The sequence below is a fragment of the Dryobates pubescens genome, chromosome 22, assembly GCF_014839835.1.
Source record: "Dryobates pubescens isolate bDryPub1 chromosome 22, bDryPub1.pri, whole genome shotgun sequence".
Taxonomy (NCBI): domain Eukaryota; kingdom Metazoa; phylum Chordata; class Aves; order Piciformes; family Picidae; genus Dryobates; species Dryobates pubescens.
Window position 1 is genome coordinate 3969696 of NC_071633.1, and position 26380 is coordinate 3996075.

At 47.9% G+C, this 26380-nt stretch overlaps 1 protein-coding gene across 10 annotated transcripts in view; it reads left to right on the forward strand.

Annotated features, from left to right (window-relative positions):
• Positions 1-26073, forward strand: part of BRSK2 (BR serine/threonine kinase 2) — a 432580-nt gene extending 406507 nt beyond the window's left edge. For 2 of the 10 annotated variants that reach the window (XM_054171635.1, XM_054171637.1), the window contains 4 exons: positions 1361-1541; positions 2343-2432; positions 11137-11184; positions 24383-24688. In XM_054171635.1, coding sequence (XP_054027610.1) covers positions 1361-1541; positions 2343-2432; positions 11137-11184; positions 24383-24606 — 543 coding nt within the window. In that variant the 3' untranslated portion in view covers positions 24607-24688. Of the gene's footprint in view, positions 1-1360; positions 1542-2342; positions 2433-11136; positions 11185-24382; positions 24689-25420 lie in introns of those variants that run through there. The other 8 variants (XM_054171634.1, XM_054171639.1, XM_054171638.1 and 5 more) reach the window with 6 other exon arrangements.
• Positions 26074-26380: the final 307 nt, after the last annotated feature.

The following is a 26380-nucleotide window of genomic DNA, read 5'->3' on the forward strand; positions in this document are numbered from 1 at the left end:
GATCAGCTCCAGGACTTCTTGTGCCGTGTGCCACTGGGCAGAGTACCTCTGCTCCTTCACACCCGTCCTCCATGGGCTGAATTCACATGGCCTGTTGGATTTCTGTCTGCAGATAATTGTCTCTAAGGTGAGGAATGATCTCAGCCTTCTTGGCAGGGTGTGCAGGTTGCCAGTGCTTGGAGTGTGGCTGCAGCTGGAGCAGGCTGCTGGTGCGGCGTCGAGGCAGTGATTTGCTGCTTTGTCAAATTAACCTTAACAGCCACCGTCTGGGCATCAGTTGGGGTCTCCTTCTGCTGGCTGTGCTCCCCTCCAACTGAGCCAGACAGAAATCCTGGCTCACATCTGCACTGGTTACTTAGAGTTTTCTCTTCAATGCTGTGTGACAGAAAGAAGAGTAATTCCCTCTGGAGAGCCAAGCTTCAGTTGTTGCAGGTGTGATTTATTTACAAGCTAGGAAAGCAGAGGGGGTTGTCATTTCCACCCCTCCCTGCCTTGTTCTCACTGTATAGGGTTGAGGAACAATTGTTTGAAACTGGAGCAGGGGAGTTTTAGGCTGGGCATCAGGAGGAATTCTTTTACAATGAAAGTGGTGTAATATTGGAACTGGTTGAGACTTAGGCTGAACACGAGCCTGCAGTGTGCCCAGGTGGCCAAGAAGGCCAAGGGCATCCTGGCCTGTATCAGGAACAGTGTGGCCAGCAGGAGCAGGGAGGTCATTCTGCCCTATACTCAGCACTGGTTAGGTCACACCTTGAGTCTTGTGCCCAGTTCTGGGCCCCTCACTTTAGGAAAGATGTTGATATGCTGGAAGGTGTCCAGAGAAGGGCAGTGAGGCTGGGGAGAGGCCTTGAGCACAGCCCTGTGAGGAGAGGCTGAGGGAGCTGGGATTGCTTAGCCTGGAGAAGAGGAGGCTCAGGGGAGACCTTCTTGCTGTCCACAACCACCTGAAGGGAGGTTGTAGCCATGTGGGGATTGGACTCTTCTCCCAGGCAACCAGCACCAGAACAAGAGGACACAGTCTCAAGCTGTGCCAGGGGAGGTTTAGGCTGGAGGTGAGGAGAAAGCTCTTCCCAGAGAGAGGAATTGGCCACTGGAATGTGCTGCCCAGGGAGGTGGTGCAGTCACCATCCCTGGAGGTGTTCAAAAAAGGGATTGGATGTGGCACTTGCAGTCATGATCTGATTGTCCTGAGGTGTTGGGTATTAGGTAATAGATTGGACTTGATGATCTCTGAGGTCTTTTCCAACCTTATTGCTTCTATGATTCTACTCTGGAAATGTGTCCTGTTCCAAATGGAGGTTTGCAGCTTTGTTCCCTCTGTGCTCTGGTTCTACTCTCTCCTTTTACCACCCTGTTTCAGATCCCAAGCCTCAGTCACAGCGTCATCTCACAGACAAGTTTCCGTGCAGAGTACAAGTCCACAGGAGGCCCTGCTGTCTTCCAGAAGCCAGTCAAGTTCCAGGTGGACATAACCTACACAGAAGGGGGAGAGGCACAGAAGGAGAACGGGATCTATTCTGTCACTTTCACACTCTTATCAGGTAACCATGGCAATGCTGTGAAACAGGTGCAAGCTGGCTTTGCCCTTGCTGGTACAGAGGCCTACAAAGACAGCTCTTGACCTCAGGGGAAAATTCAGACAGGGGCAAGGAGGGACAAAAATGCTGTAATGGAAATGCTGGGAGGGAAGGAGGTTTGCAAAGAGGTGAAGTGGCCACCACTGTGACTAGTGCTGAAGTGGTGGCTCCGTGCATCAGATGTGAAGTATCCCCCTGTGCTGTCACTGTGTTTCACCCCAAAGTCTTGCTGTCTCAGGTGGGCACTGTGAGGCCACTGGTTTCTTCCTTCAGACAGGAACATGCAGGTCACCCTTTCCATCTGGGTGGCCACAGAGGTTAACCCCAAACTCTCTTTCTGTGTCTTTACCAAAGAAGCCCAGAAGCCATCCTTCTTCCTGTTAGGACAAAGGCAACGGGCACAAACTGGAACCCAGGAGGTTCCACCTGAACAGGAAGAAAAACTATTCTGTGAGGGTGCTGGAGCTGGCTGCCCAGAGAGGTTGCAGAGTCTCCTTCTCTGGAGAGCTTCCAAACCCTCCTGGCCATTGTGATCCTGGGCAAGCTGCTGTGGGTGCCCTGCTTTAGCAGGGGAGCTGGACTGGGTGATCTCCAGAGGTCCCTTCCAACCCCCACCATGCTGGGATTCTGTGAAGTCCAGTCAGTACACTCTTGGGGTCAAGACTGAAGGGAAGGTGCTTGTGATCCTTCCCCTCCAGCCTGGGTGGTATGAGGATCTTCCTCCTGCTGCTCTCACAGCCGTCTGTGCCTCTTCTCTCCTCACAGGTCCAAGCCGTCGTTTTAAGAGGGTAGTAGAAACCATTCAGGCACAGTTGTTAAGCACACACGACCAGCCTTCAGTGCAGCAGTTATCAGGTGAGTAGTTTCTACTGTCCAGCACCTTGCTGCAGCAGGGACAGGCAGGTGAAGTGCCTCTCAGTAACAGGAGGCTGAGGGAGGCCATCCCTCTGATGACAGCGAGGAACAAACTCCATTCAGACAGAGCAGTAACTCCCTGCACCCACCCTGCTCCTCCCTCTCTCATTCCCACTCCAGTGCTCCCAGCGCATTCCCCACCTGAACTGCTTCTGCCCTGCTCCCGCCCAAAGAGCCATTTGCCCACTTCTCCATCAAAAGCTACATCATCAGCAGATCTTCCAGATTTTCTCAGCTCCAAAATCTCCCACAACAGGGACATGCTCTAGAAGACACTGAATTTTCAACCCCTTCAGGCATGCTCCAGAAAACTCTGGCTTCAGAGGGGCTCAGAACAAAGTTGAGAGCTACTTTTAAACTTAGCCAGTAACATTAAGCAGCATTTCCAGATGGTCAGGAGATGGCTAATAGTTTCCAATAGCATGATCAAATTCTTGGCCCAACACTGTGCTAGCCCAAGTTGTACACTAAGGTTTTGCAGAAGCTGTGTTTTGTCTGTCTTTAAAGTAAGAGTTCCTCATGGTGGTAAAGCAAGCCTTCCATGTGTGACCCTGTGCAATGGCATCCAGCTGAACCTGCAGGCAGCTTGAATGGATAAGGCAGCAGCTAGCCTCATCCCACCATTGCACAGGAGATGTTCACTCTGAACACTAGTGGTGGTAGAAAATGTTCACCCTGAGCACTAATGGTGGTAGCAGATGTTCACCCTGAGCACTAGTGGTCACACACACACACACAAAATATCAGTGGTAACTCCCCTGTCCTTTAAAAGGACAGAACAAAGAAGAATGTGGATGCTGGGAACTTCAGCTTAACTATTTGGAGTGCTTCAAGGAAGGAAAGATGGGGAGAAGTGGAAAGAATGTACAGGTACAGGAAGAAACATGAGCAAGGCAGAGAGCAGAGTCTGCAGGGACAAGAGCAAGAGGCAGGAGAAGTGGGAAGAATTTTCCCATTGTATAATGCTGAAAAGGTAGTAACCAAATATTATAGGTAAGAGCCAAATTCTGTGCTTGGCCTTTGTGCTAACAAGCCAAGACAAAAGTAGGGGAATGAAGCTGGCATTGTATCCTGCAGCTACATCCCAGGTGTCCTGGGCTCATTGCACACATGGGTTACTTCCCTCTGGTCGGACAGTGTGCCTTTAGCAGCTGGAGGTAAAACAGCTCCATCTAGAAGAGTGAGAAGTATGCTCAGTTCAGGAAATACTGTTTTCCACTTCGCTTTTGCCCTCCAGCACTGCCTGACCTTCTGCCTGTTGGATTGTGAGGGTGCCAAGCAAATGGGTTAGCCCAGTAGGAGACAGGAAAGGTCAGGACACTAGAACTATGGCTGGGTCAGGTTTTTGCTGTCTGGACATCAGAAATCAAATCCAACTCGGGGAAGCATCCAGAGATTTCTGCCAGCCCTTCCTCTTGGGAAATGCAGGGGCCATGTAGGGGTGAGGGGAATTAGCTGGAAAGGCATCCTTGGAGTCTAGTTCATAGCACCCCTCCTCTGTGAAGCATTCCTTGTTCTGTAGGGAAAGAAGTGTGCCCTAGGTTTCTGGTGAGGAAAAACCTGTGAGAAAAGTAGATAGCACAGTGTTCTCTCTTAACTTCTGCACCCTAGCATGTGCTAGCTGCTGAGGCTCTCTGGAAGCACTTGGACCCTGTTGCAAGCTTGCATGTGAAGCAGGCTACCTCCCTAAGGAAGTCCTGTTACAACAGGAGTAAAAACCACTCACCTGAGGCTCAGAGAGATGTTTAGGGCAAAGTGTGCTGGGAGAAATGTTAACTCAGTGTTGCTCTGCTTATGAAGTGGAGAAATCATATTACAGGCAGAGAATCTCTTCCTGCTGCCTAAAGCCACGAGAGAGCGTGTTGCTCTAGCAGGGAAAACCCAGCCAGGGTGGAACTGATAACTCCTCATGGAGGAAAACCAAAATAAATGGTCTCTTAGAACTTTAAAAGGAGCTTTCCCTCAGCTAGGGAGTTGTCCAGGCAAGACAACTCAAGAGGGACAGGATGCCAAACTGTCCTGGATCACATCACCTCACCTGAGCAGGAACAGCCAAGTCTCTTCACAAAGACAGAAGTAATTCAACATGGAGAGTATGGGTTGAAGCAGGGTACAAGGAGAAAAGGAAAAGGGGGGAAAATGGTTATTCCCAAAACAGACAAGTCTGTGCCACAAAGCAGGGAGGTCCTGTGGTTCCCATCCCCAGCCAGGGAGAGAGTAAGGGATAAGGGGACAGCAGGAGCTGACATTCAGCAGCTTGCTTAGCTGAGTGGCTGTGGTTGGGAAGGTGTGTGCAAGAGCTGCCTAGGAATTGCCATGGAACCACTCAGAATTTCTCACTAGAAACAAGGCAAAGTCTTCTCAGTTTCTCCTCTTCTCCCACATTCCCAGCCCTGAACACCTCACAGGAATTGTGGTGGCTGGACTCCCATTCAGAGTGATGGTTAGAGGGTACTGTGTAGGCAGGCCACTGCTGCAGCAGAACAACGAGCTCACAGCTCCCTGGGGCTCTCTGGGGATGCTGCTGCCTCTGACCAGCAATACTGGCCCAGCACTGGAGCTTTCCCTGGCTCCCTGTGCACACACACACACATCCTCTCTGGGATTGCTTCTCCCAAATGTCATTAGCAGATGGGATGGTGAAAACCATCTGTGAAAGGTGGATGGAAAGGGAGGGCTGCACCAGGAGTCCAGCAAGCGCAGTGTAAAGCAGACCAGCAAGGCCCAGTAGCACAGGACACTGGGAGCCACTCTCTCTCCTGCCCCTCTTTGATCCTTTTGCAGCATGCCAGCCTGCTGAGCTGGCCTGCCTGGGTTTCAGAACTTTCCTCTTTCTCATTTCCTCCAGCTCACTCCAGTGTTTGTAGATGTTGTGTTGCCCATGCATCTGTGTGTGTGTGTGTATGTGAGCCCCATATCCACCTGACTTAGGCAGATGTGTTTCTGTCTCACAATCTCCTTCCTCCCTGGATGTCTCTTTATTCACTTCCATTTTTGCTTCCTTGTTTCTTCTGGAGCAGAGAACAGCTTCCCTCCCTTAGCTGAATGATTGTGTAAATAAAGGCAATCTATCCCCAAAAGCTAATGGCATATTGCTAAACTCCACTCTCTAGCTGGCCAAATTCAGTGCAACAGATCAACCTTACACAACCTTAGGGCATTAGATCCTCTGTGGTGTAACTGCTGAGACAACAGTAGGTCTACAGACCCATGGCTGGCATGGATAGGGATTGACTGATGATTTGTTCTTCCCAAAGAAAGAACTAGAGGCCATCACATGAAAATAGTGGAAGCCATGTAGCAATGAAGGCATATCTTCACATGATGTGAGACCTGGGGAACTCCTCACTGAAGCAGGTTCCAAATGTGAGGAACTTGCAGGTGATCATCTTCCCCTGAGTGCTTGTTACTCACAGGGAGGCAGGGCAACTCCCTGGAAGAGACATCTTCACAAGGATTGCTAAAGAGGAACCACAGCAAGGTCAGGAAAGGTCTGACCTGGGAGTGGTGAGGGAGTGAGGTAGTTTTAGGAGGATGTGTTCTGTACACTTGGGCTGCTGTTACACTTTGTGTGGCTGCTGCTGGAGACAGAGCTCTGGATGGCTTTGAGCTCTGATCTGAAACAGGGTAGCTGTCCATGTGTTCTTATTACTGGTATCACAAAACCCATAAAGCAGCAAGGGACAGTCCCTTTTGGATCAAGAGTGAGTATTGCTGTCTGTGAGAGCAGCTGGCCTGGACTCTCATCCATGTTTGGGTCTGTCCAGGAGCCTTACATTGAGAATCTCTGCTTAGGTAGTCCCTGGGCAGGACTGCCTTTTGGTGGGATAAAAGAATCTCTCTCCATAGAGGACGATAGCTCAGCTTTGTGCCTTTGTTTCAGCCCAATACTCCTTCCATTAAATCATAATCTGTTTTCCTCCAGTGCCTCTGCACAAAGGAGGCATAGAAACAGCTGGTGAATAGGGACATGCAAAAGCCATCTGTGATCATTCACAGGGTATCAGTTTTTATTTCCCTAATATTTCCTTGCCTCTTTGGGCTTTGGCTTTAAGTGTGGGGTGCTGAATATTCTTAATTTTTCCCATTTTCCCTGGTGCATGGCAATCAGCAGCACTGACATAACCTTTGTGTCTTCTCTGTAAGAGGTTTTCTCTTTCTTGATTTTAATTAATAGCTTCACATTCAGATTTTAACCCCTGGCATCTCAAAGTTCCAGAGTGTTACTGCTGGAAATGCCTTTCAGTAACATAGACCAAACCACCCAGCTTCAGAACAGAGCAGTGCAAGTTCTTGCTGGGGCTGGGAACCTTCTCTATACACACCCAAACTCTCTTTGTCACTCTGGCCTGCACCTCCAAAAGCCAAACATTTTCTTGTTACTCCAAAAGCTTTGCCAGAGTATAGATCTGTGAGTTCTGGGTGTTCATCTCTAAGGCTCACAGGAGCTGTAGGTTGGTTAATTTGCTACCAAAAAGAGAGAAAATAAATACATTAGTGAGGAACTTGGAGTTTCCAAATGCATGAAGAAGGGTTTTATCATCAAGACAAGAAAAGGGAGCAAGTGAAGTGCCTTGCAAGGTAAACCTCTGGCTGCAGACCCAAACCAGGGCTGGGCAAATGCCAGTTTGGAATTGGACTGCAAGTCAGCTTTTTGCAGGGCTCATCCTGGTGCCAGGTTTGTCTTGTTTCTTGCACTCTTGATGTCTTCCTGCTCTCATAGTGCCTGGGACAATCACTTCACCTTGCCATCATCTGTAGAAGCTGTTGTGTAATGCCTGGCTGGATGGGCAGAGTACTGGTTTTTTTGCTAAACAGCTTTAGTATTCTTACTGAGCAGCCTTCATTAAAATTAACTGAGTAGTCCTAAAATCAAGCCGGGGGGGGGGGGGGGGGGGGGGGGGGGTGGGAATAGTCCAGGCTCTCCTGGGTTTTGCTAGAAGGACAATGAATTTCAAATAAGCACCCAAGCCCCGGGGAATTCCCATCTCAATGATCACTGCCGTGGACCAGAGGAGCTGCTGCCCCCCTCGGCACCATCTCCCTTCATGGGAGTGTTTACTGGGGACTGTGAGCATCTGGCAGGAGGTGCTCAGTGCTGTCTGGGACCTAGCCCTGAATTTGGAGATCTCAGAGGAGCAGCTCTTTGGGTGAGATTTCCTGGGCTGGGATAAGTTTCAGTCTCAGAGGGATCAGAAGCATCACAAAGCAGGCAGCCTGCTTGTGCAATGTATGTGGGGCAGAAACACAGCAGCTAAAGAAAAAGGGAAATCAGGAAAGAAACTGCAGCAGAACACCAGGAGGTTTTTAATGGATTCAGAGCTTGTTTGGCCTTTCAAAGGAAGGTCTGGTTTCAACCAAAGCCTTTGACATCTGTTAATGAACTGAACTTGGTGTCATATATGAAAGAGTCTTGCTGAAATCCAACGTGTGAGTGACTGCCAGCACTCTGTGTGAAACAAGAACTTGCCTTGTCATCAGAAGGGTTGGGATCTGACACTGACACTGTAGTTTAATTAGAAAATTAACCAGCACACATTACAAATGCTGTTACCTGACCCATCTCAGACAGCTGAAGGCCTCCAGACCCTGGCTTTAGTCACCTGGATCCCCCAGTCCCTGGGTGATGGAGTATTACCCAGGAGCAGAGGCTGACTGCCAAGAGTCTGAGGCTTTCTAATCAGAAGGAAAAATCTACTTTAAAATGATGAAATATATTCTCCCAGAGAGTATTTCCTAAAGCAGATGTTAAAATAGGATAGAAATGGAAGAAGCATTAAAGTAATTATTCTAACAGAGAAGCTGAAGGCTTATTCACTCTGGGAGTCTTTCAGGCAATGCAGTGTGAGCTACTGGGTTCTGGTGTGCTCATGTTTGCAGTGCCTTAGGAATGGGGGGAAAACAACTTGATTGTATCTTGGAAAGGCACTCAAAATAATCCCTGTGCAGTTCCTGGGACTGGCCTTGGCAATAGAGAGAATGCAAATGATAGCTGTGCACAAGTGTTGTAAGAGAGACAAATTGGGTTTATTAGTCTTGCTTTGATGTTTTCCCACAGTCTTCGATGCAAGAAAGGGTTTGTGGCTTTTCCTATCCATCAAAAGCAGCTCTAGAACCTGCCAAGTGTAGTTTCTCACAGACAAAAATGGGTTGCAGATGTTCTGCTGTCACAAAGCCTGTGCTGCAAGCTGGTTTTCATGTGGTAGATCTGTCCAGTTTGCATTCTGTAGCACTGTAATGAATAGAATAGAATTAACCAGGTTGGAAAAGACCTTCCAGATCATCAAGGCCAACCTACCATCCAACACCATCAACTAAACCATGGCACCAAGTGCCTCATCCAGTCCCCTCTTAAACACCTCCAGTGATGGTGACTCCACCACCTCCCTGAGCAGCACATTCCAATGACCAACCTCTCTTGCTGGGAAGAACTTCCTAACATCCAGCCTGGCACAGCTTGAGACTGTGTCCTCTTGTTCTGGTGCTGGTTGCCTGGGAGAAGAGACCAACCCCCACCTGGCTACAACCTCCCTTCAGGGAGTTGTAGAGAGCAAGAAGGTCTCCTCTGAGCCTCCTCTTCTCCAGGCTAAACAACCCCAGCTCCCTCAGCCTCTCCTCACACAATGAATATGTTCAGCCCTGGTACACCATTAGTTTTAAATGGAACCCTGAAAAGAGTTATACTGACTGCAGGAGACTCAGGAGGAAGAGAGTATTCTGAGGCATGACCTTCAGGAAACATGATCATATGTAATTTGTCAACATCTTAGGAGAGTCTTAGTAAAGCAGCCACAGCATTTACCTCCTCTGACCCTATATCCAAATCCTCCCCTTTTGTTTCCACACTGCTAGTCACTGTCTGGCCAGTTTGGATACACCTGAGAGGAGAATTCCAGGGGTTGGAGGTCATGTTGGAGAGTTTCCTTGCTCTCCTGTGGGTTTTTTTTCCAAAGCCCTACTTCTGCTGATGTGTGAGCTCTGAGCTCTACCACTGCAGGGCTGGATTACACTGTGTTACACCAAGGAGTAGCTGACTCAGCAGGCTGGACAGGAGCCACTTAAAAGGCAGGAGACAACAAACTTCTCCAAGTTACTAAAGAAAAAACCATTATACAAGCTCATGACTGTGACTTTCTGGTTGTTAGCTCAGTCAGCAGCTGTAGGCACTTCTTAAACCTGCTAGGCATCTTCAGGGGCAAATGTGTTTGGGGAGCTTAATCTGCCTTCACTCTGACTAGCCAAAGAAATTCCAAAGCAGGCAAACTCCTGCCCTTTCTGCCCCCTCTGATTCCTGCTCTTCAATCCTCTCTTCTCCTTCACCTCCTTCCTTTTCCCCCTTTCTCTTGGTCTTGGCCCTTTCTGAGAGATCTTCCATGGGTATCATCTCCCACTGAGCCTGCCTCTAACCATGGGGATGGAGAGCACAGAACTGCTGCCTAGGTGCTTTAGCCAGCGTTACTGGGCCAAGACCCTGCCCTCTCTACTCCATGCTTTCCCAGATGATCTACACACCACAGGCCTGGCTGCATCAGAGAAAAATACATATCCATGCTCTTCTGGCATGGGGCCAGCTTTCCCAAGCATCTCCAGCATCCCTCCCCGCTTTTCTGGAAGGACTTTTCTCAGTATTTAAGGGGAGGAATGCAAAAATCACTCTTCCCTCTCTCCTGCAGATTTTCCAGCAGTCAGGGAGGAGTTAGAACTTCCCAGCAGTCAGGGTTTTTCAGCATATGCCCAAGAAGCCATATCTTGAATGCTCAAGTGTTCACTGAGAGGCCAAGAGGAGATGTGAGACTGAACTGAGTGCTTTAACTGTTAGCCACTTGCTCAGCAGCGAGTGCTCCACATTGCCCAGTGCTCCTGAACAGGATGATTGAGGTCCCAAATGCAATGGAATCTTGGCTAGCAGCAGCAGGTTCCACGTGGAAGTGTCCAGCTGGGCTGGTCCTTTCTGCTTTAAAGCTGATGCACAGAGCTCCTTCTCCTTATCACATCTAAGGAAGAAGCACTCAGAGGCTGTGGCCGTGGGAGCTATATATAAAGTGGACATGCCTCAGGGCCAGATTCTGCCACCCTTTGCAGAAGTAATTCTATTGTCTTTGAGAGCAAGAGGAGTAAGAGCCTATATGTGAATGAGAGAGGCAGAGTTACGTAGAGAGCTTGGACATTGCCCTTTGGGGTCTCAAAGATGGTTTTGAGCTGTGTAAGAAGCCATCTTCTTCCATGTCCCATAGCCAGTGCTGTGCTTCCTTCCTCTCTCCAGGTTTTGGGGATCACAGATCAGCTGGCCAGGCAGTTCTTGGCTGTTGCAGGCTAACTTGCAAAGCTGGCCAGGTGAAACAAGGCTTTTAGTTTGCTGATGTGGTGGCAGAATGCTTCCCAGGTCCCAGGTATTTGCCTGTAGCTATGATGAAGAGGTGAGCGGAGCAGCGGGGCTGAAGCCCTGTCCGCTCCCAGTCACAGGGCTGGGTTTGCACTGGCGGACAGTGGGTGGCAGAATCTGGCCTGGGTTGTGTGAAGACCAAGATGTGTTTATGTTTCCTGCTTCAGGTAATAATGTGCTAAGTTACTACTTTATGCACAGAGGTATGGAAACCTTTTTTTTATGTTTCTCCCTCCCTCCTCTTTCCGTTCTATGATCCAGACACCACTAACTGTATGGAGTTGATGACTGGCAGACTTTCCAAATGTGGTAAGAACCTCCTTCCCTTCTGCCTTTTCTCCTTCCCCAGCCCCTGCTGAGCAACATAACAATGCGCCGGCCTGTCCCTCCCACCTCTTCCCCTCCCCCTGCTCCCCCCACGCTCTTCTCAAGTCTCCCCACCCCCTAACAGCCCAGAATGTCTTTCACCGACCCGGTGGGCACAAGCACCTTCCCCTAACTCTGTTCCTCCCCATCCATGCACGGATGCACAGGCTCCACCACGGCTTTCCCCTTCATAGCACAAGTGTGTGGTGTTGCACTTGAGATTCCCCTTCCCCCTCACTGTGACCCAGGCCAGTGGTTTTCTTTTTTCTTCCCTGTTTTGTTTTTTCCCCTCTTTTGTTTACTTGCTGCCTTTGACTCATGATTCTTCAGTCCCTTTTCTGCAGTGAATGCTGCCCTACTAGCTGCTGGCTCCCTTGGGTTCCTGCTGTTTATTGAGACAGGATTGCTATGTTATTGAATCCCACTTTGCATCCACCCCCTTCTTCCCCAGATATCCTTGGGGTAAGGCTCTTTGGAGTCTTGCATAAGGCACACCTCCTGTTGTCTGTCAGGCACTTGGCTAGTGTTAAACGATCCCAGTTCCAGCCCAGTCTTGGGGAAGGGTGTTGTGTCTCCAGCTGGAGGAGTAGTGACCCTACTGAAGATTCAGAATGTTTTGTCTTATTACTTATGTCTCAGAATCATAGAATTGTTTAGGTTGGAAAAGACCTTGAAAAATCATGGAATGCATTGGGTTGGAAGGGACCTCTAAAGGTCATCCAGTCCAACCTGCCTGCAGTGAGCAGCAGCATCTGCAGCTACAGCAGATTGCTCAGAGCTCCATCGAGTCTGACCTTGAATGTGTTCAGGGGTGGGACCTCCACCATGTCCCTGGGCAGCCTGTTCCAGTGTTCCATCACACTCACAGTAAAGAACTTCTTCCTAATGCCCAACCTGAATCTGCCCTTCTCTAGTTTAAAGCCATTGCCCCTTATGCTATGTCTATCAGCCCTTGTAAAAAGTCCCTCCCCAGCTTTCTTGTAGCCTCCTTCAGTACTGGGAGGCTGCTCTAAGACTTCCCTGGAGCCTTCTTTTCTCCAGGCTGAACAACCCCAACTCTCTCCACCTGTCTTCATAGGAGACAGGTGGTCATTTCTGTGGCCCTCCTCTGGACCAGCTCCATCAGGTCCATGTCCTTCTTGTGTTGAGATCATCAAATCCAGTCCCTAACCCAGCACTGCCAGGCCACCACTAAACCATGTCCCTCAGCACCACAGCTACACAGCTTTTAAACAGAAAGACTATGCAGGAGAACTCTGTTCTCTTTACATCTCCATTCTGGTGTCTAGGCTGAATTCAGAGATCTCTCTGAGCTGTTGAGTAAGCAATCACTGAGCTCTCCAGCTGGACCTGCCACTCCTGCCTCTTCTCTTTGTAAAGGAAGATTGTTCTGGAGTTGGTCTGGAGTCTGGAACAACAAAGGGAAGTTGTCACAGTGGAGACAGTATCAGGGTAATGCATGTGTGACAGAGGGCAGAGTTTTGGCTCTCATGGCATTTCTTCCTTTGCTCTGTAAGGAGCTTTTTGGAATTCCTACCTGAGTTGTCTGGGTCATACCATTTCTGATCTCCTCATGAAGGCTGATTGAAGTTGTAGGCAAATCCCCAGCTCCTTCTTGAAGGCATCGGATAGCAAATCTCTCTTCTCCCTCAGTCTTTTCCTTCTTCCTCAGATCTGGCATTCACATGATAAGAAAGTATGGCAATGCTGATTCTCCTGATTGCTCACAAGTGACCTGAGCTGTGCAGATAACCAGCCAGTACTCTGGGCTCTCTAGGGAACATCACCACTCACTCCCAGTTCAGGCAGACCCCCCAGCTGCCCCTGTCAGCATCAGTCCAACAGGGGACAAAGAGGACAAGGTGAAAGCCAGCAGGGAGACTGCTTTTGGGCAGCTACAGCACAGACAGAATACAAATATGTCTCCAGGGGAGAGAAGGGATGGGTTATAGGGGGTTAATGGAGCTGCTGTGCTCACAGAATCAGCAGTGATGACTGCACCAGGCTGAATTCCACTCTCCTGGGGGAGTGAAGAGCTATTTCATGGGCAGGAGAGCTCAGCCATGCCTGAGACAGGGAATGATGCCAGCATGTAGCCTCTTATTGGCAAACTGTCCTCTATGGCTTTGAGGACAGGGAACCCCCTGTGAAGCTAACACACTGTTCATCTAGTAACAACAAACAGAGTAAGAATCATAGCATTGTTTGGGTTGGAAAAGCCCTCTAAAATCATCAAGTCCAACCATCAGCCTAACACCACCATGGCCATTAAACCATGTCCCCAGGTGCCATGGCCACAGGCTTCTTGAACACCTCCAGGGATGGGGACTCCACCCCCTCCCTGGGCAGCCTGTTCCAATCCCTGACCACTCTTGCAGCAAAGACATTTTCCCTAATACCCAGAGAAAAACTCTGCTATGTGGGGATTTTTTTACCTCATTGTTGCTCTCTACTCTAAGAGTGAGCACAGGGAGTCATGCTTGCAAAAGAGGTAACTCTGGAGTAGGAAGAGCTCATCAGATGCTTTGTGCCTGGCACAGATGTGTCAAAGCTCTGGTGGGAATGAGGGATATCTTTTCACCCACTGTAAACCATTGGATGTTGTCATTAACAGCAAGGGTAAATATATTTAGTCCTTCAAGATGTTTCTGAATGTAGTGGTGTCTTCCTATTGCTTCTGAGGCCTCTGGTTCCAGACACAGAACACAGAATTAACCAGGCTGGAAAAGACCTCAGAGATGGAATGTGCTGCCCAGGGAGGTGGTGGAGTCACCATCCCTGGAGGTGTTCAAAAAGGGATGGGACATGGCACTTGGTGCCATGGTTTAGTTAGTCATGAGGTGTTGGGTGACAGGTTGGACTTGGTGATCTTTGAGGTCTTTTCCAACCTTATTGATTCTATGATCTGTCTGAGAAGTGGTTGTGCATAGCTGTTGGCTTTGAGCACCAGGTGAACGCTGACCAGCAGAGGTGTGCTGTAGGAGCTGCCAATATCCACATGATGTAGCAGCTGCTGGATCAGCCCTGCCTCTGAGCACCAGAGAGCTGCTACCAGCCCTTCATGTTGCACAACAGAAGGAAAGAATTTGGCTCATCATAGAGTTGGAATGCACGTTGTGGGGCGGAGCTTTCTCTTTTGCATTTCCACCCTCTGCAGCGGTGGAATGGGCATTTCTTAGTCTTCTTTTAGTCAGAAAGACTCAACTGGTTCCCATGAAGCCTTTCCTATCTGTTCAGAAGATTAGGTTTACCTTGTAGAAGCTAAACCTTTCACATTGCTAATGCAGCTGTGCCCTGCAAAGCGCCTGTGGGAGCGATACCTCCTGGCTTAGCTGGTCTGTTCCCCGTGTGTGTTCAGAGCCAAAGCAGTTTAGTGACAAATAAGCTCCACCACTTTATGTGCTGCTGTTAAGCCTTGTAAAATCAACACAGCTGTAAAAGAAGAAGATGGATTCTCTTTTTCTTTTGAGGCAGGATGGAGAGGACTGTTTATTACCATCTACCCTGGTATTTATGCCTCTCTCACCAAGGAGCAGGTTGTACAATTGGCAGTGAGCTTCTCATAAGTTCTGCAGGGCCTTTGCATTATTAAAAAGAAAAATCAAGGTAATACACAAAGTGGAAGACCCTCCAGCTTCAAGCCCAAAGCTGAGGCTTGGAAAACAAGTGCCATTGTAGATGGGGTATGTTAGGTCTGAGGTACACACCACAGAGAAACCCACGGTGACATTTCAGTGCTCCTTGTTCAGGAAAGAGTTGGCCTTTACAAACCTCAGTGGCTTTAAGTCCTCTAAATGCTGGTAGGAGAGCTTCTTTGGGTGGTTGGCTGGTAGTGAAGCCTTTGATAGCTCCTTTCCCCTGCCATCCCCAGTGTTTCAGAGTCCTCAATAAGTATGTTTCACTGAGGAGCTCTGCAAAGCCTGCCTTGCTCTCGACTTTACTTTCAAGAGACACCAAGGGAGCCTGGAAACTGCCCAGTCTCCATGCTGTAGCTGTCTAGGGATGAGTTTTCTTTCCAAGTGAGACAATCTTTGCTTGTTTTCCATCCCTCATGACATTCCATCTCAGTGGCACTTAGTGGTTCTAGGTGATGATGAGAGGAGGAAGAGGTTAGTACGTGTAACTATAGTGTGTTAGGCACTGCGCAAGCAAAGGCTCCTGCAGAGTCTTAGACCATAAGCCTGTGACAACAGGCTGGCCAGAAGACCTTTGTGTTTGTTCATCAGTGTCCTGTGTTGCCACTTACAGTGTGAAACTTTCATTCCTAGCACCACTGACACAGAATCACAGAATCATGGAATTGTCAGGGTTGGAAGGGACCCCAAGGATCATCCAGTTCCAAATCCTCTGCCATGGGCAGGGACTCCTCACACTACAGCAGGTTGCTCACAGCCACATTCAGCCTGGCATTAAAAACCTCCAGGGATGAGGCTTCCACCACCTCCCTGGGCAACCTGTGCCAGTGTCTCACCACCCTCATGGGGAATAATTTCTTTCTAACATCTAATCTAAATCTCCCCTTCTCTAGCTTGGATCCATTACCTCTAGTCCTATCACTACCCCACAGCCTAAAAAGTGCCTCCCCAGCATTCTTGTAGGCCCCTTTAGATACTGGAAGGCCATAGTTAGGTCTCCTTGCAGCCTCCAAGCTGGACAACTCCAACTCTCTCAGCCTGTCTTCATAGGAAAGGTGGCTCCAGCCCTCTGCTTATCCTTGTGGCCCTTCTCTGGACACTTAGACAAAAAGCTTTACACATCCTTGTGTGTACCAGTGGCTGTCAACAAAGTGATCTGATCAAAGCAGAAGCACAGCAAATCCATTTGCCTTTCATATCTTTTCCAATGTATCTCAGTCAAATCTCTTGCTTCCAGTGTTCAGGACTTGACAGAGCTTCCTATTCAGAGCCATCTGACCTTGTCCCCGGTGGCCAATCATCCTCAATGCAACTTTACTGCAGTAAAGGCTTCTCTTCCTAGCTCCTTGCAGTCACAGTTTGATTCATCTAGGCATAAGGCCATGTCAGTACCATCCCAAGCTACCTGAGAAATTAGGAGGCATTTTGCAGTTTAAAACTGGTTACATCCCATTTGGGTTGCCATTGCAGCATGTGGCTTTGTGAGGGCTAATTTCCAGGCTGTTGGTAGCAGCAGCTATCTGGACGTGGTGCTCTGGGATGTGATCCTGATCCATACTGGCATTCATCAGAGTGATCCTGCTTCTCATGAAGTAGCTGTTTGAGGAAAGAGGAGGTTGGTGATTTGCATTTATCAAGTCATAACTGGTGACAGAAACACTGAGGCTGAAACCTAGGGAAAAAAATGTGCACTGCCCTCCCAGCTGCAAGTCTCCTCTCCCCGTTGTTCTACTGAGAGGGAGTCAAAGCAAGATGGCTTTGCTTTCGTGCTGGCTGCATGGCTGATTCTTCTGCCTCAATTGTGACCCAAATGAGAGACCAAAGGAAGATGACCCCCCTGAAGGATCACATATGCATTCATAAGGGGTGGATCATGACTTATAAGCCAGATTTTCCAAAGAGTTCCAGCCAGGTTTCCCAGTTACCCTTGGCCAGCTCTCCTCTGTCATCCCAATGGGTGGCTGACTCTCCCCATGCTGTAGTCACAGCTCTTCCTTCTCATGTTGTGTTGGGGAGACATTTCTTTTCCAACTCATGACTGATGTCTTTTGCACCATAGAAGGCAGCAACAAAAATGGCAGCTTGGCACTAAAGGTGGATCCAGATGTGCCAAACTATTTGGTACACATCAGGTCCTGTCATAGAATCACAGAATGGCTCAGGCTGGAAGGGACCTTAGAGATCATCTACTCCAACCTCCCTGCCATGGGCAGGGACACCTCTTAACTAGACTCAGCTGCTCAAGGTCTAATCCAGCCTGGCCTAGAACACCCCAGGGAAGAAACAATCTCCCTGGGCAACCTATTCCAGAGTCCCACCCCTCTCATACTGAAGAACTTCTGTCTAAGATCCACTCTAGCCCTACTCTCCCTCAGCTTCAAACCATTCCCTCTTGTCCTGTCTCTAGACACCCATATGAAAAATCCCTCTGCAGCCTTCCTGTAGGATGCCATCAGGTATTGGAAGGCAGCTCTAAGGTCCCCTGGAGTCTTCTCTCCAGGAGCAATAACCCCAGCTCCCTCAGCCTATCCTCATAGCAGAGGTGCTGCAGCCCTGTCTTGACAGCTATGGGTAGATTTTCACTGTCCAATGCAAGATCTTTTGCTCTGTCTCTGTCATGATACCTAATACAGACAACAGATCTCCCTCAGTTAAGGTCACAGTGCTTTATTTATGGCAGGCAGTGCTTCAGGACGCTCCATGTGAATATTTGTACTAAGGTGAATGTGAGATGGCCTCCCCTGGAAATGAAATTGTAATTTGAAGGGACTGACTGGGAGGAAATGAAGAGGCAACATTTCACCAGCATGCACAGGGTGCCTCTCTCTTTAGGAACAGGTCAGAGAACTTAAAACCCGTAAGATTATACTTGAACATCCATCTGTCAGGAAAGAACAAAATCATATTACTGAGTGCCAACACATTCCTGACATTTTTATAGACAAAAAAATTGGAAGGCAGCAGCTGAAGCCTCATAAGAGGATGGGAAGCAGCACTGTGATCATCTGCTGCGGCTTTCCGAGTGTAGGTCGTCAGCTTCCCCTCTCAGCACACACTTGTGCAGGCAGAGCTTTGCAAAAGGACAGGCAGATACAAAGAATTCTTGGGCTGAGTCCTTTCCCAGAACAGCATGATTCCACAACAGAATCTGGCACCTCTTCATCCCCCCACTCTCCTTGCCTGCTCTTCCAGTGCCACCAGCTGTCCAAAGGGATGTATGAATCCCTGCTCCACGGCAGCCTGTCTCCTTTCCTGAGGGTTAGGTGGTGCTGCTGGTCTGGCCATAGCTGTTCATCACTCGGGGGCACATTTGGGTTTTGATTAGTGACTTGTGCCTCAGATCTGCAGAAGGTAGCAGCAAGGCAATGTGCCTCATCTCGTTGGGTCTTTGCTGCCTGTCCTCACCATTCTCTAGCTCATTACCCAAGAGCTACCTGTCTCAGTTACATCACCTGTGACAGGAGAGGTTGACCTGGATCTCAGGATCTTCTCTGGGTGTGTTTGAGAGAGGGAGAGAAAAGACAGAGGCAGATGAGCAGCTGGATGCATCTGGCTTGTCACAGACATTGGGCCACCCTCCTGTAGAGGAGATGGGCTGGTGTAGGGCAGTAAGAACACAGATGGGTTGTAGAGCATTTAAATGTCAGCTTGGTTGGTCACCTCTGCCCAAGTGTGTAGCCACTGAAAGTTTCCACCTTCTGCTGGTAGGATGGACACCTGTGCTAACAGTGTGGGGTATCTGAACAGTTCCTCCCAGCAGCCTGTTTCTGCAAGCACTGCTTTCACAGGCTCACAGGATGTTAGGGGTCAGAAGGGACCTCTGGAGATCATCGAGTCCCACCCCCCTGCCACAGCTGGGCTGCTTTCTGTTGCTGTTCTCACTGGCAGAGCCTAAGGGCTCTGGAAAATAAGCTCTGTGGTTAGCTTTGGTAGTTACTTTACCAGCCCCATCTGCACTTCAGGTGTCCTCCTAGGAAACTGGAGTTGTTCTGTGGACTCTCTATCTTCTACTCCTAGTCTGAAACAAAATCCAAACTGCCCCATCAGGTAACTAACTGGGGAAAACAAGAAATGGGAAAACCTGTTCTGGTCAGTTGGTTGTGTCTTTTTATGAACCCAATGAAAACCACATCCATGTCTCTGGAGAGCTTTCCTGACTTCCTGTCTTGTTAGACAAGTACCTGTCTTGGGATTTCTGCAGTTTCACTTCTAGGATGGGTTCACAGACTAGGAGGAAGTTCTCTATGATGGCCTCCAGCAAGGAGCAATAAACTCTATCTGTAGCCTTCAGTAGCTGGTGAGCTCATGGAGGTACCTCTCATTTGTATAAGTGCAATACCTAAGCTAGGAGCTCTTCAGGCTGCAGGAAAGCCCCTACATGAAATTACAGCTAAATAAAGAGGAATTGGCCACTTTGATCTTTCTGCTTTCCCTTTCACTGTGTGCACTCCTGGAGTGGGTTGCTTCTGGAGTGGGTTCTGTGCATTAAGTCTCCTGGTTTTGAAGGCAGAAGGGACTCTGCCAACAGAAACCAAGCAAAAGAGCTAAAATTGCCTGGTCTTAAGAAGAAAAGAGGGCTAGGAGACTGTCAGTGTATCAAAATGGGTTTGAAAGGGAGTGGATTATCACCCATCAAGAGTGTTTCACTGGTTTTTGTGAAGGGAGTTGGATTTTTGTTGCATGATTCAGCAAAGCCACAGCTACTATCAAAATACAGAGCAAGCTGGGGGTGGAAAAGACAAAGGGTAAAGAGAAAAGAATGGGCAAAGGAAGAAGAACTCAGCAGCAGAGGCAGGCCATAGACAGAAAGGATGTGAAAGCAACCGGGGAAGGAGTATGGGAAGTCAGGTTGACTAAGGCTGTCTTTGTCTCCAGTGGAGACCTATTTTTTCCCCATTCACTTTCTCCCCAAGCCTAAGCTAAAAATGCAGAAACACAAAATTTCTCAGGCTATACAGAAAGGAGAGGCAGAGGCTAATCCCACGGATGGCAGATTTGTTTTGTGCAGCTCCGTGTTCAGCACCAGAAGGATTAGTGTATTAAAAATACATAGAAGTGAGAGAGGGTTTCACAGGAGAAGGAAGTGCCTCAGGGTTAGCTTCCATTAAGTCAATGGGAATGTTGCTATTTGCTTCAATGGAAAGAGGACCAGGCCCTGTCTTAAAATGTTACAAGCCAGCAGGCTCTAGTCAGTGTCTGAAGCCTCCAGGCTTGCCCTGAAGCTGCATGTTCACCACCTCCTGTCATTTTCCTGGGGAGGACTCTGAGGGTCTTTGCAAGGTCAGGGCAAAGTTTTTGTGAGGTCAGGGTCTTTGCAAGGTGCATCCTTTCCTGGTGTCACTTCTGGTGCCTGGAGTGAATCACCTCGTTTTCGCTTTCCTCTCTTACCTCGGTGCTGCACTCCCACTTTGTGTCTCAAACTTGTGTCACCTCCGGTCAATGTCAGCCAGACTTTCTGAGAAGAGCAGATGAAATACAGAGGACAGTGGGGGCTGATACAAGCCACCTACTCACCCTCCTTTTTTGGTGTCTGTCTCCAGCCCCCTTTCTTCCTTTCAGTGCCTGCTGTATTCAAAATGCATTACAGCTGTGACTTCTTTGCTGCTCTTCAGCCGTGACAGTGCAGCAGGCAGGTGCCACGAGCCAGTGCCTTCCCCACGAAGATATTTCCCTAGCATCCCTTCAATACATAACCCTTTCATAAGCTTCAGTGCTTGTTTTCAAACCCATTCCCTTTCCCCATCTTGCAGCATTCAGCTCCTTGGTCTAACTCAAAAAATGCACACATCCATCTCCTCCTAACAGATGTGAACCCAACGCTCTCAGCCCCCACCCTGCTGCTGATCCTTCCCACGGTTTCTCACCCTTGCTACCCTTCATGCCTTCTTTGCTCTGTGTTGATGAACAGTTTTGTTCTCAAGGGGAACCAATATCTTAGCTACAGATGCATGAAACACTGGGAAAGTTGTGAAGACTCAGTGAGCCAAACCTTCATCCCAGCCTAGAGGAAATGGGATGGGGATGTCACCTCACTTTCCAAAGTGAGAGGCAGCCTTTCTGAGGTCCCCAGATGGACTTACAGGTGTAAGAGCCTAGGAACAATTTCACACTGATGCTAGGAGTGGAGGAGTGCTGAAAAATCTATTCTAATCCATCACCACCTGCACTTCCAAGTCTTGTTTTATGGGATGTATAAGCACAAAGGGGAACAAGAACTAAGAAGAGTACCACCACGCTCCACTTCCATGCTTCCAGTGCAGCTGCCCCATGTTTGCCTGCCTCCAGAGGAAAATGTGAGGACTCTTTGTCTATCCAAAGACCAGCATCTAGAGCAGCCCAGGTGTGGGCTAACACACTGCCACATAGACAACATCAAGGCAGCAATTGCATTGCTTGCTGTAGGATCAGTTCTTTCTTGCCTGCAGGACAGGAGAGTGGCATTAGCTGGTGTTTAATTACAAAGGCAGAGGAAGGAAAGGGTTAGTGAAATGGCCTATTTTATTTTTACAGGAGCTCTCTTTAAACATCCCTAAGGATTTCTTACCTCCCATTAAAATTTTACCTGAAAATGCTGATTGTAAGGAATCCAGCAGTGATACAGGCAAAGAAAAGCAGACTGTTAAATACTTTTGCTGCAATAAATCTCCAGGCACTTGCAAGCCAGTAGGGCACGGGGAGGAGAAAGGGTGGATGAAAACAGGGGCTGCATATTTTAATAGGATGATTAAAAAATCCTGTGTCAGGACTCAGCAAGCACCAGATATATCAATATAATCCTAAAAATGTTGTATTGCTCCAATCTTGCAAGTTGTACTGCTGTCTGCTGTTGCTGTCTACGTGAAAACAAAAGAACTCCCCCGATTCCTGCAGAGCCCTGCTTACTCTGCCCTCTTCTTTCCCTCTAAGCTTGTTGAATAAACTGCTCAGCTGAACAACTAGAGATATTCCCCTCCCCTTTTCTCCCAACCTAGCAGTCTTTCCCTCTCCAGCATTTTTTTCAGTGCTCTTTTTCATTCTCTCTGCTGACTCCATTTGCTTATGACGATGAGGAGTCCAAAGCCACATAAGGACCAGATCTGCCCACATTCCTGCATTCAAGGCTGAGTGTTTGCTTGGTTGGTTTTCCTCCTTTCTTTTCACTGAAAAAGAGTAGCCTCTCAAAAAAAAAAGAAAAACAAACATAGAGATGATTCTGAGCACAGAATATGCCCACAAACATGAAACAGGTTTAGGGAGGCTTAGGGAACTCTCTGAAATAGAAGTCATAGATGTGGAGCAGTTTCCCCCCTCCCAAAGCATTTTCATGCATGTGGAAGGAAGCAGGTGGAGCTCACAGAGATCTGACTCCAAAATCACTGAGGGTTTGGGGTCCCTTCTCTTCTTAGGCAGACACTGAGCCATGTGCTTTGTCTGGCTCACTGTTTGGGCCCATCACTAAGACTTCAGTTAGGTGAATGATGCCCTTCCAGAAGCTGGAATGATGCCCTTCCAAAAAGCCATTTGCCTGTGGCATTGGTGTAACAGAACAAATGGGCAGACCCAGGGCCAGTAGTAAGTTAGCCACAGAGCAGTAAGCAGAGGTAGACAAGGAATGAATGAGATCAACAAGGCTGAGGTCCTTCACTGTGTGTGCCAGCCATATGATTTTCCTCAATGCCTGTTGACCTGCAGAGCAAAGCAGTAGCTACCTGGTTAGTGTGGAGCAGGAAAGAAAGAGGGACACCTTCAGTTTTGCAGGCTACAAATACAAATTCCCTCTTTCTTTCTATAAGAGCAGTTGATGTGTGTCTGGCATTTTCCATTAGAGAGTAAGAAAGCACTCAGCAAGCTCTTCACAGCAAGCTCTTCACCCAAGTTACTGTGGCCAAAAAGTACTTGCCTGCTGTAGTAACTGGTTTGCTTATGTTTGTGATGGAGATGAAGAGAAGGATAATATGACCCAGCCACCACTGTCCACCAGCTCTGGAGAAATGGCAATCTCTGCTCTGAAGAAACCTTTTTGCTCCCAACTGATTGTTCCCATCTCAGGGATGAGAGGTTCCGCTCTTCACAGCATCGGAGAGCAGATGCAAGGAGCTCCTCCTAGGAGCTGGAGAATGAAGTTACTTAGGTGGGACATAAGTGATCTGAATTTGTAAGGATGAGGGAGCCAACAGTCCCAGTGCTGAAGAAAGCATCATGGGGGGTTAATGGTCGTGAACAGGCATCACCTCCGTGATGTTAGATAAAAGCAACCTACAGTTTCCATGTTTAGAGAATTTAGAGTGACCCTCCTATGCCTGAACAGGATTAATGCCTCAATACAAGAAAATTAAAAGGGACTGGAAATGGCCCCTAACAGGCGACTTCTCCAGTAGTGGCTGGGCCCTTCCCCATGGTAGCACCCCCAGAGCCTTTCCTTGGATATGGCCTATGTCATTCTCTGACATAGGGCTCTATGAACAACACAATGATGTTGCTTGGAGTTCCAGTGGTGTGAAAGTTTGTACTTCTGCGCACAGTGCCCAGCCTGTGTTGAAACTGCAGCCTGCTCTGGTGACTGCCCTGAGGAGATACTTGTTCTGCACCCCAGTCTGGCTCCCAACTCTGCTGGAGCGAGTATCAGTGTCATGGAGGCTGTGCTATAAAGAGAATATGAATTCAGGATGATGAGGAAGTAGTTCTTGACCTTGGTAGGTCCCAGAAATAGTTAGGTGAATGACAGCCTGCTTCAAAAATGCATTCAGCACCTTCATTTCCTGGTTCCTGCTGTAAGAAGGATCTGAAGGTCCTTAGGAGCTTGCAAATACCAGCCACAGGCTGCGCGTGCAGATGGCAATGCTCCTGTCAGCCACAGCTCCTTGTCAAACGCTGTTTGCCTTGGAGCACTCAGATGCTTCAGGCTTAGTGGCCAAAGGGTGGGCAAGGAGGTACTCAGAAAGATAGCCTCGTGCCTAGTGTGGCAAGAGAGCTCAGCCCCGCTGCAAAGCAGAGCAGCCATTGGTGAGCACCTGCCCCCTTAGGGTAAGAGCAGCGCTCAGAAGGGATCTGCCTGCATCCAGCATCACATCCACTGACGTTCCAGTGTGGAGTGGCCAAGTGCCTGCCAGTAACAGACCTCACCGAGGCACTGTGTCCTCCTGCTAGGTGAGACAGCTGTGCCCCCTCCCTCAGGAGAAAACCAGGACCTCCCCCCGAGGTGCTTTATGCTCCCAGCCTCTTTATTTCTGTAGGTGTCCCATCCTAAACACTCTTCCTCTTCCTGCTCATTGTCTTCATCCCCCACACACCCCCACGCACGTGGCTCTGGATCTCCTCATCATGTTCTTCTCGTTAAAAACCCCATTGTTCATTTGTTTGTTTGTTCTCTCTCTTTCTCTCCTCTTTCTCTCTCTCTTTCCCTCTCTCTCTCTCTCTCTCTCTTTTTTTTTTTGTTTGTTTTGTTTTGTTTCTTCCTTCCTTCCTTCCTTCCTTCCTTCCTTTCTTTCTTTCTTTCTTTTTTTGTCTCCTCTGTTTTGTGTACCCAGGCAGCCCATTGAGTAACTTCTTTGACGTAATTAAACAACTTTTTTCAGACGAGAAGAACGGGCAGGTGAGCCACCCCCCCGGCACGCCAACCAAGCATAGCGCAAACAGCAAGCGGAGCGATTCCGGTTCTAATGACTATGGGTCTAGAGGAGACAATAAGTACCCCGCTGGCAAAGACAAAGCAAAGATGGTCTCATCAGTCGGCCTACAAGACCAACCTTAAATAAACACATTGATAACTAACTAACTAAATAAATGAAAGGAAAGCAAAGCGAAAACAAAACAAAAACAAAACAGGTTAAATAACTTAGGGGGGGAGGGGGGGAACCAAACAAACAGAACAGAGAAACAAAACAGAACAAAACAAAAAAAAAAGGAAAGCAAGAAAGAATGAAAGAATATTCCTTTAGCAAGCTAGCCTCTAAACTTAGAAGGATGTATATATACCTTGCCACAACAGTACAAAACTGTCTATAGACAACTTTTGTATGAAGGAATGACTGTACATATATACATATATATATTTATATATGACATATAATATATATCTCAGAAACAAACACACCGACACAGACACACACACAGACACACACACACAAACAAAACCAGAAAACCCTGAAAGAATGAAAAGAAAAGAAAGAAAAGAAAAAAGAAAAAAAAAAAGGTAGCACAGATGACAAAACCCAACTGGGTTGTGGTTTTTTTTTTGTTTTGTTTTTTTTTAATGAGTTCTTCCTTGTGGTTTATTTTTCTTTTTCCTCCCCCCCTTTTTTTTTTTTGTGGCTGTTTTTTGCCTCTTTTTTTTTTTCTCTCTCTCTCTCTTTTCCTTTTCCTTCCTGATTTTTTTTTATTTGGTTGGGTTTTTTTATTATTATTATTATTTTTTAACGGTTATGATTTTTAATTTTTAACTTTTAATTTTTTTTTTCTTTTTTTTTTTTTTTGGTCGTTGTTGTTTGCTTTGGTTCTGTTTTCTTGTTCTGTTGATGCTCTCTCTGTGTTTCTGACGACACCGCTTGTTTCCGCTCTGCTACCAGGAATTATCCCGAAAAGTTAACATGTCAGCCACGGCTTCACCTTCTGTGCTCTGCGGACACTTGTTGACGGAAGGCAACCGATGTAGACTGTCCAAGGACCAGTCCTGTTTGAGGTTCCCAGCCTCCCCTCTCCCTTCACGAAGTGGGCTTCTCCCCCACTTCTCCCCCAACACCTCCCCAGTGCACGCCTTTTTTTCCTCTTTTTCTTCCTTCTCTTTTTTTTTTCCCCTCCTCTTTTTTTCTTCTTCTTCTTCTTTTTTTTTTTTTTTCCGTGGTTTTGTTGTTGGTTTGGGTTTTGTTTTTTTCTTTTTCCTTTTTGATGCTCCACAAGAGAGATCTGCTCAGTTGTGCGATCGCAGAGTCCGGGCTGAAAGGAAGGTTGCAAATTGTCGGGAGTGAAACCTTAACCCTTCAGCAACTTTCTGTCCGCGCAGGTGACCCGGGCCCGCAGGGGGAGGGTGTGGGGAAGGAGCTGGGAGTAGCAGTGGTTCCGTGAATCCAGAGCACGTTCTCATCAGAAACCAGCCAGGAGCAACTCAAAACTAAGCGTTGAACCAAGACAATAATTGGGGAGCTTCACCACGGGATTTTTTCTTAGCCTTCTTTTTCTCTCCACCACCTTTTTTTTTTTGGTCGGTTGGGTTTTTTTTTGTTTCTTTCTTTCTTTTTGCCTTTTCTTTTTTGCCCTCTTTTCTATCTATATAGATGTATCTGTGTGTGGATATTTAGCTATCGAGCTGTCAATATCCATCCATCCATACATTTGTATACCAAGGAGTTGGTTTGGTTGGTTGTTTATGTTTTTTTTTTCCCCTGTACTGTATCATTTTGCTTTTCTTGACCTGCTGGAAGGGGAAAGGAGTAAAATGTAGGAGGGAGAGGGGGGTTCAATGAATCAATGAATTACACACATACAAAACAAACAAAGAAAACATTCAAACCGTAGGGAAAACAAAACAA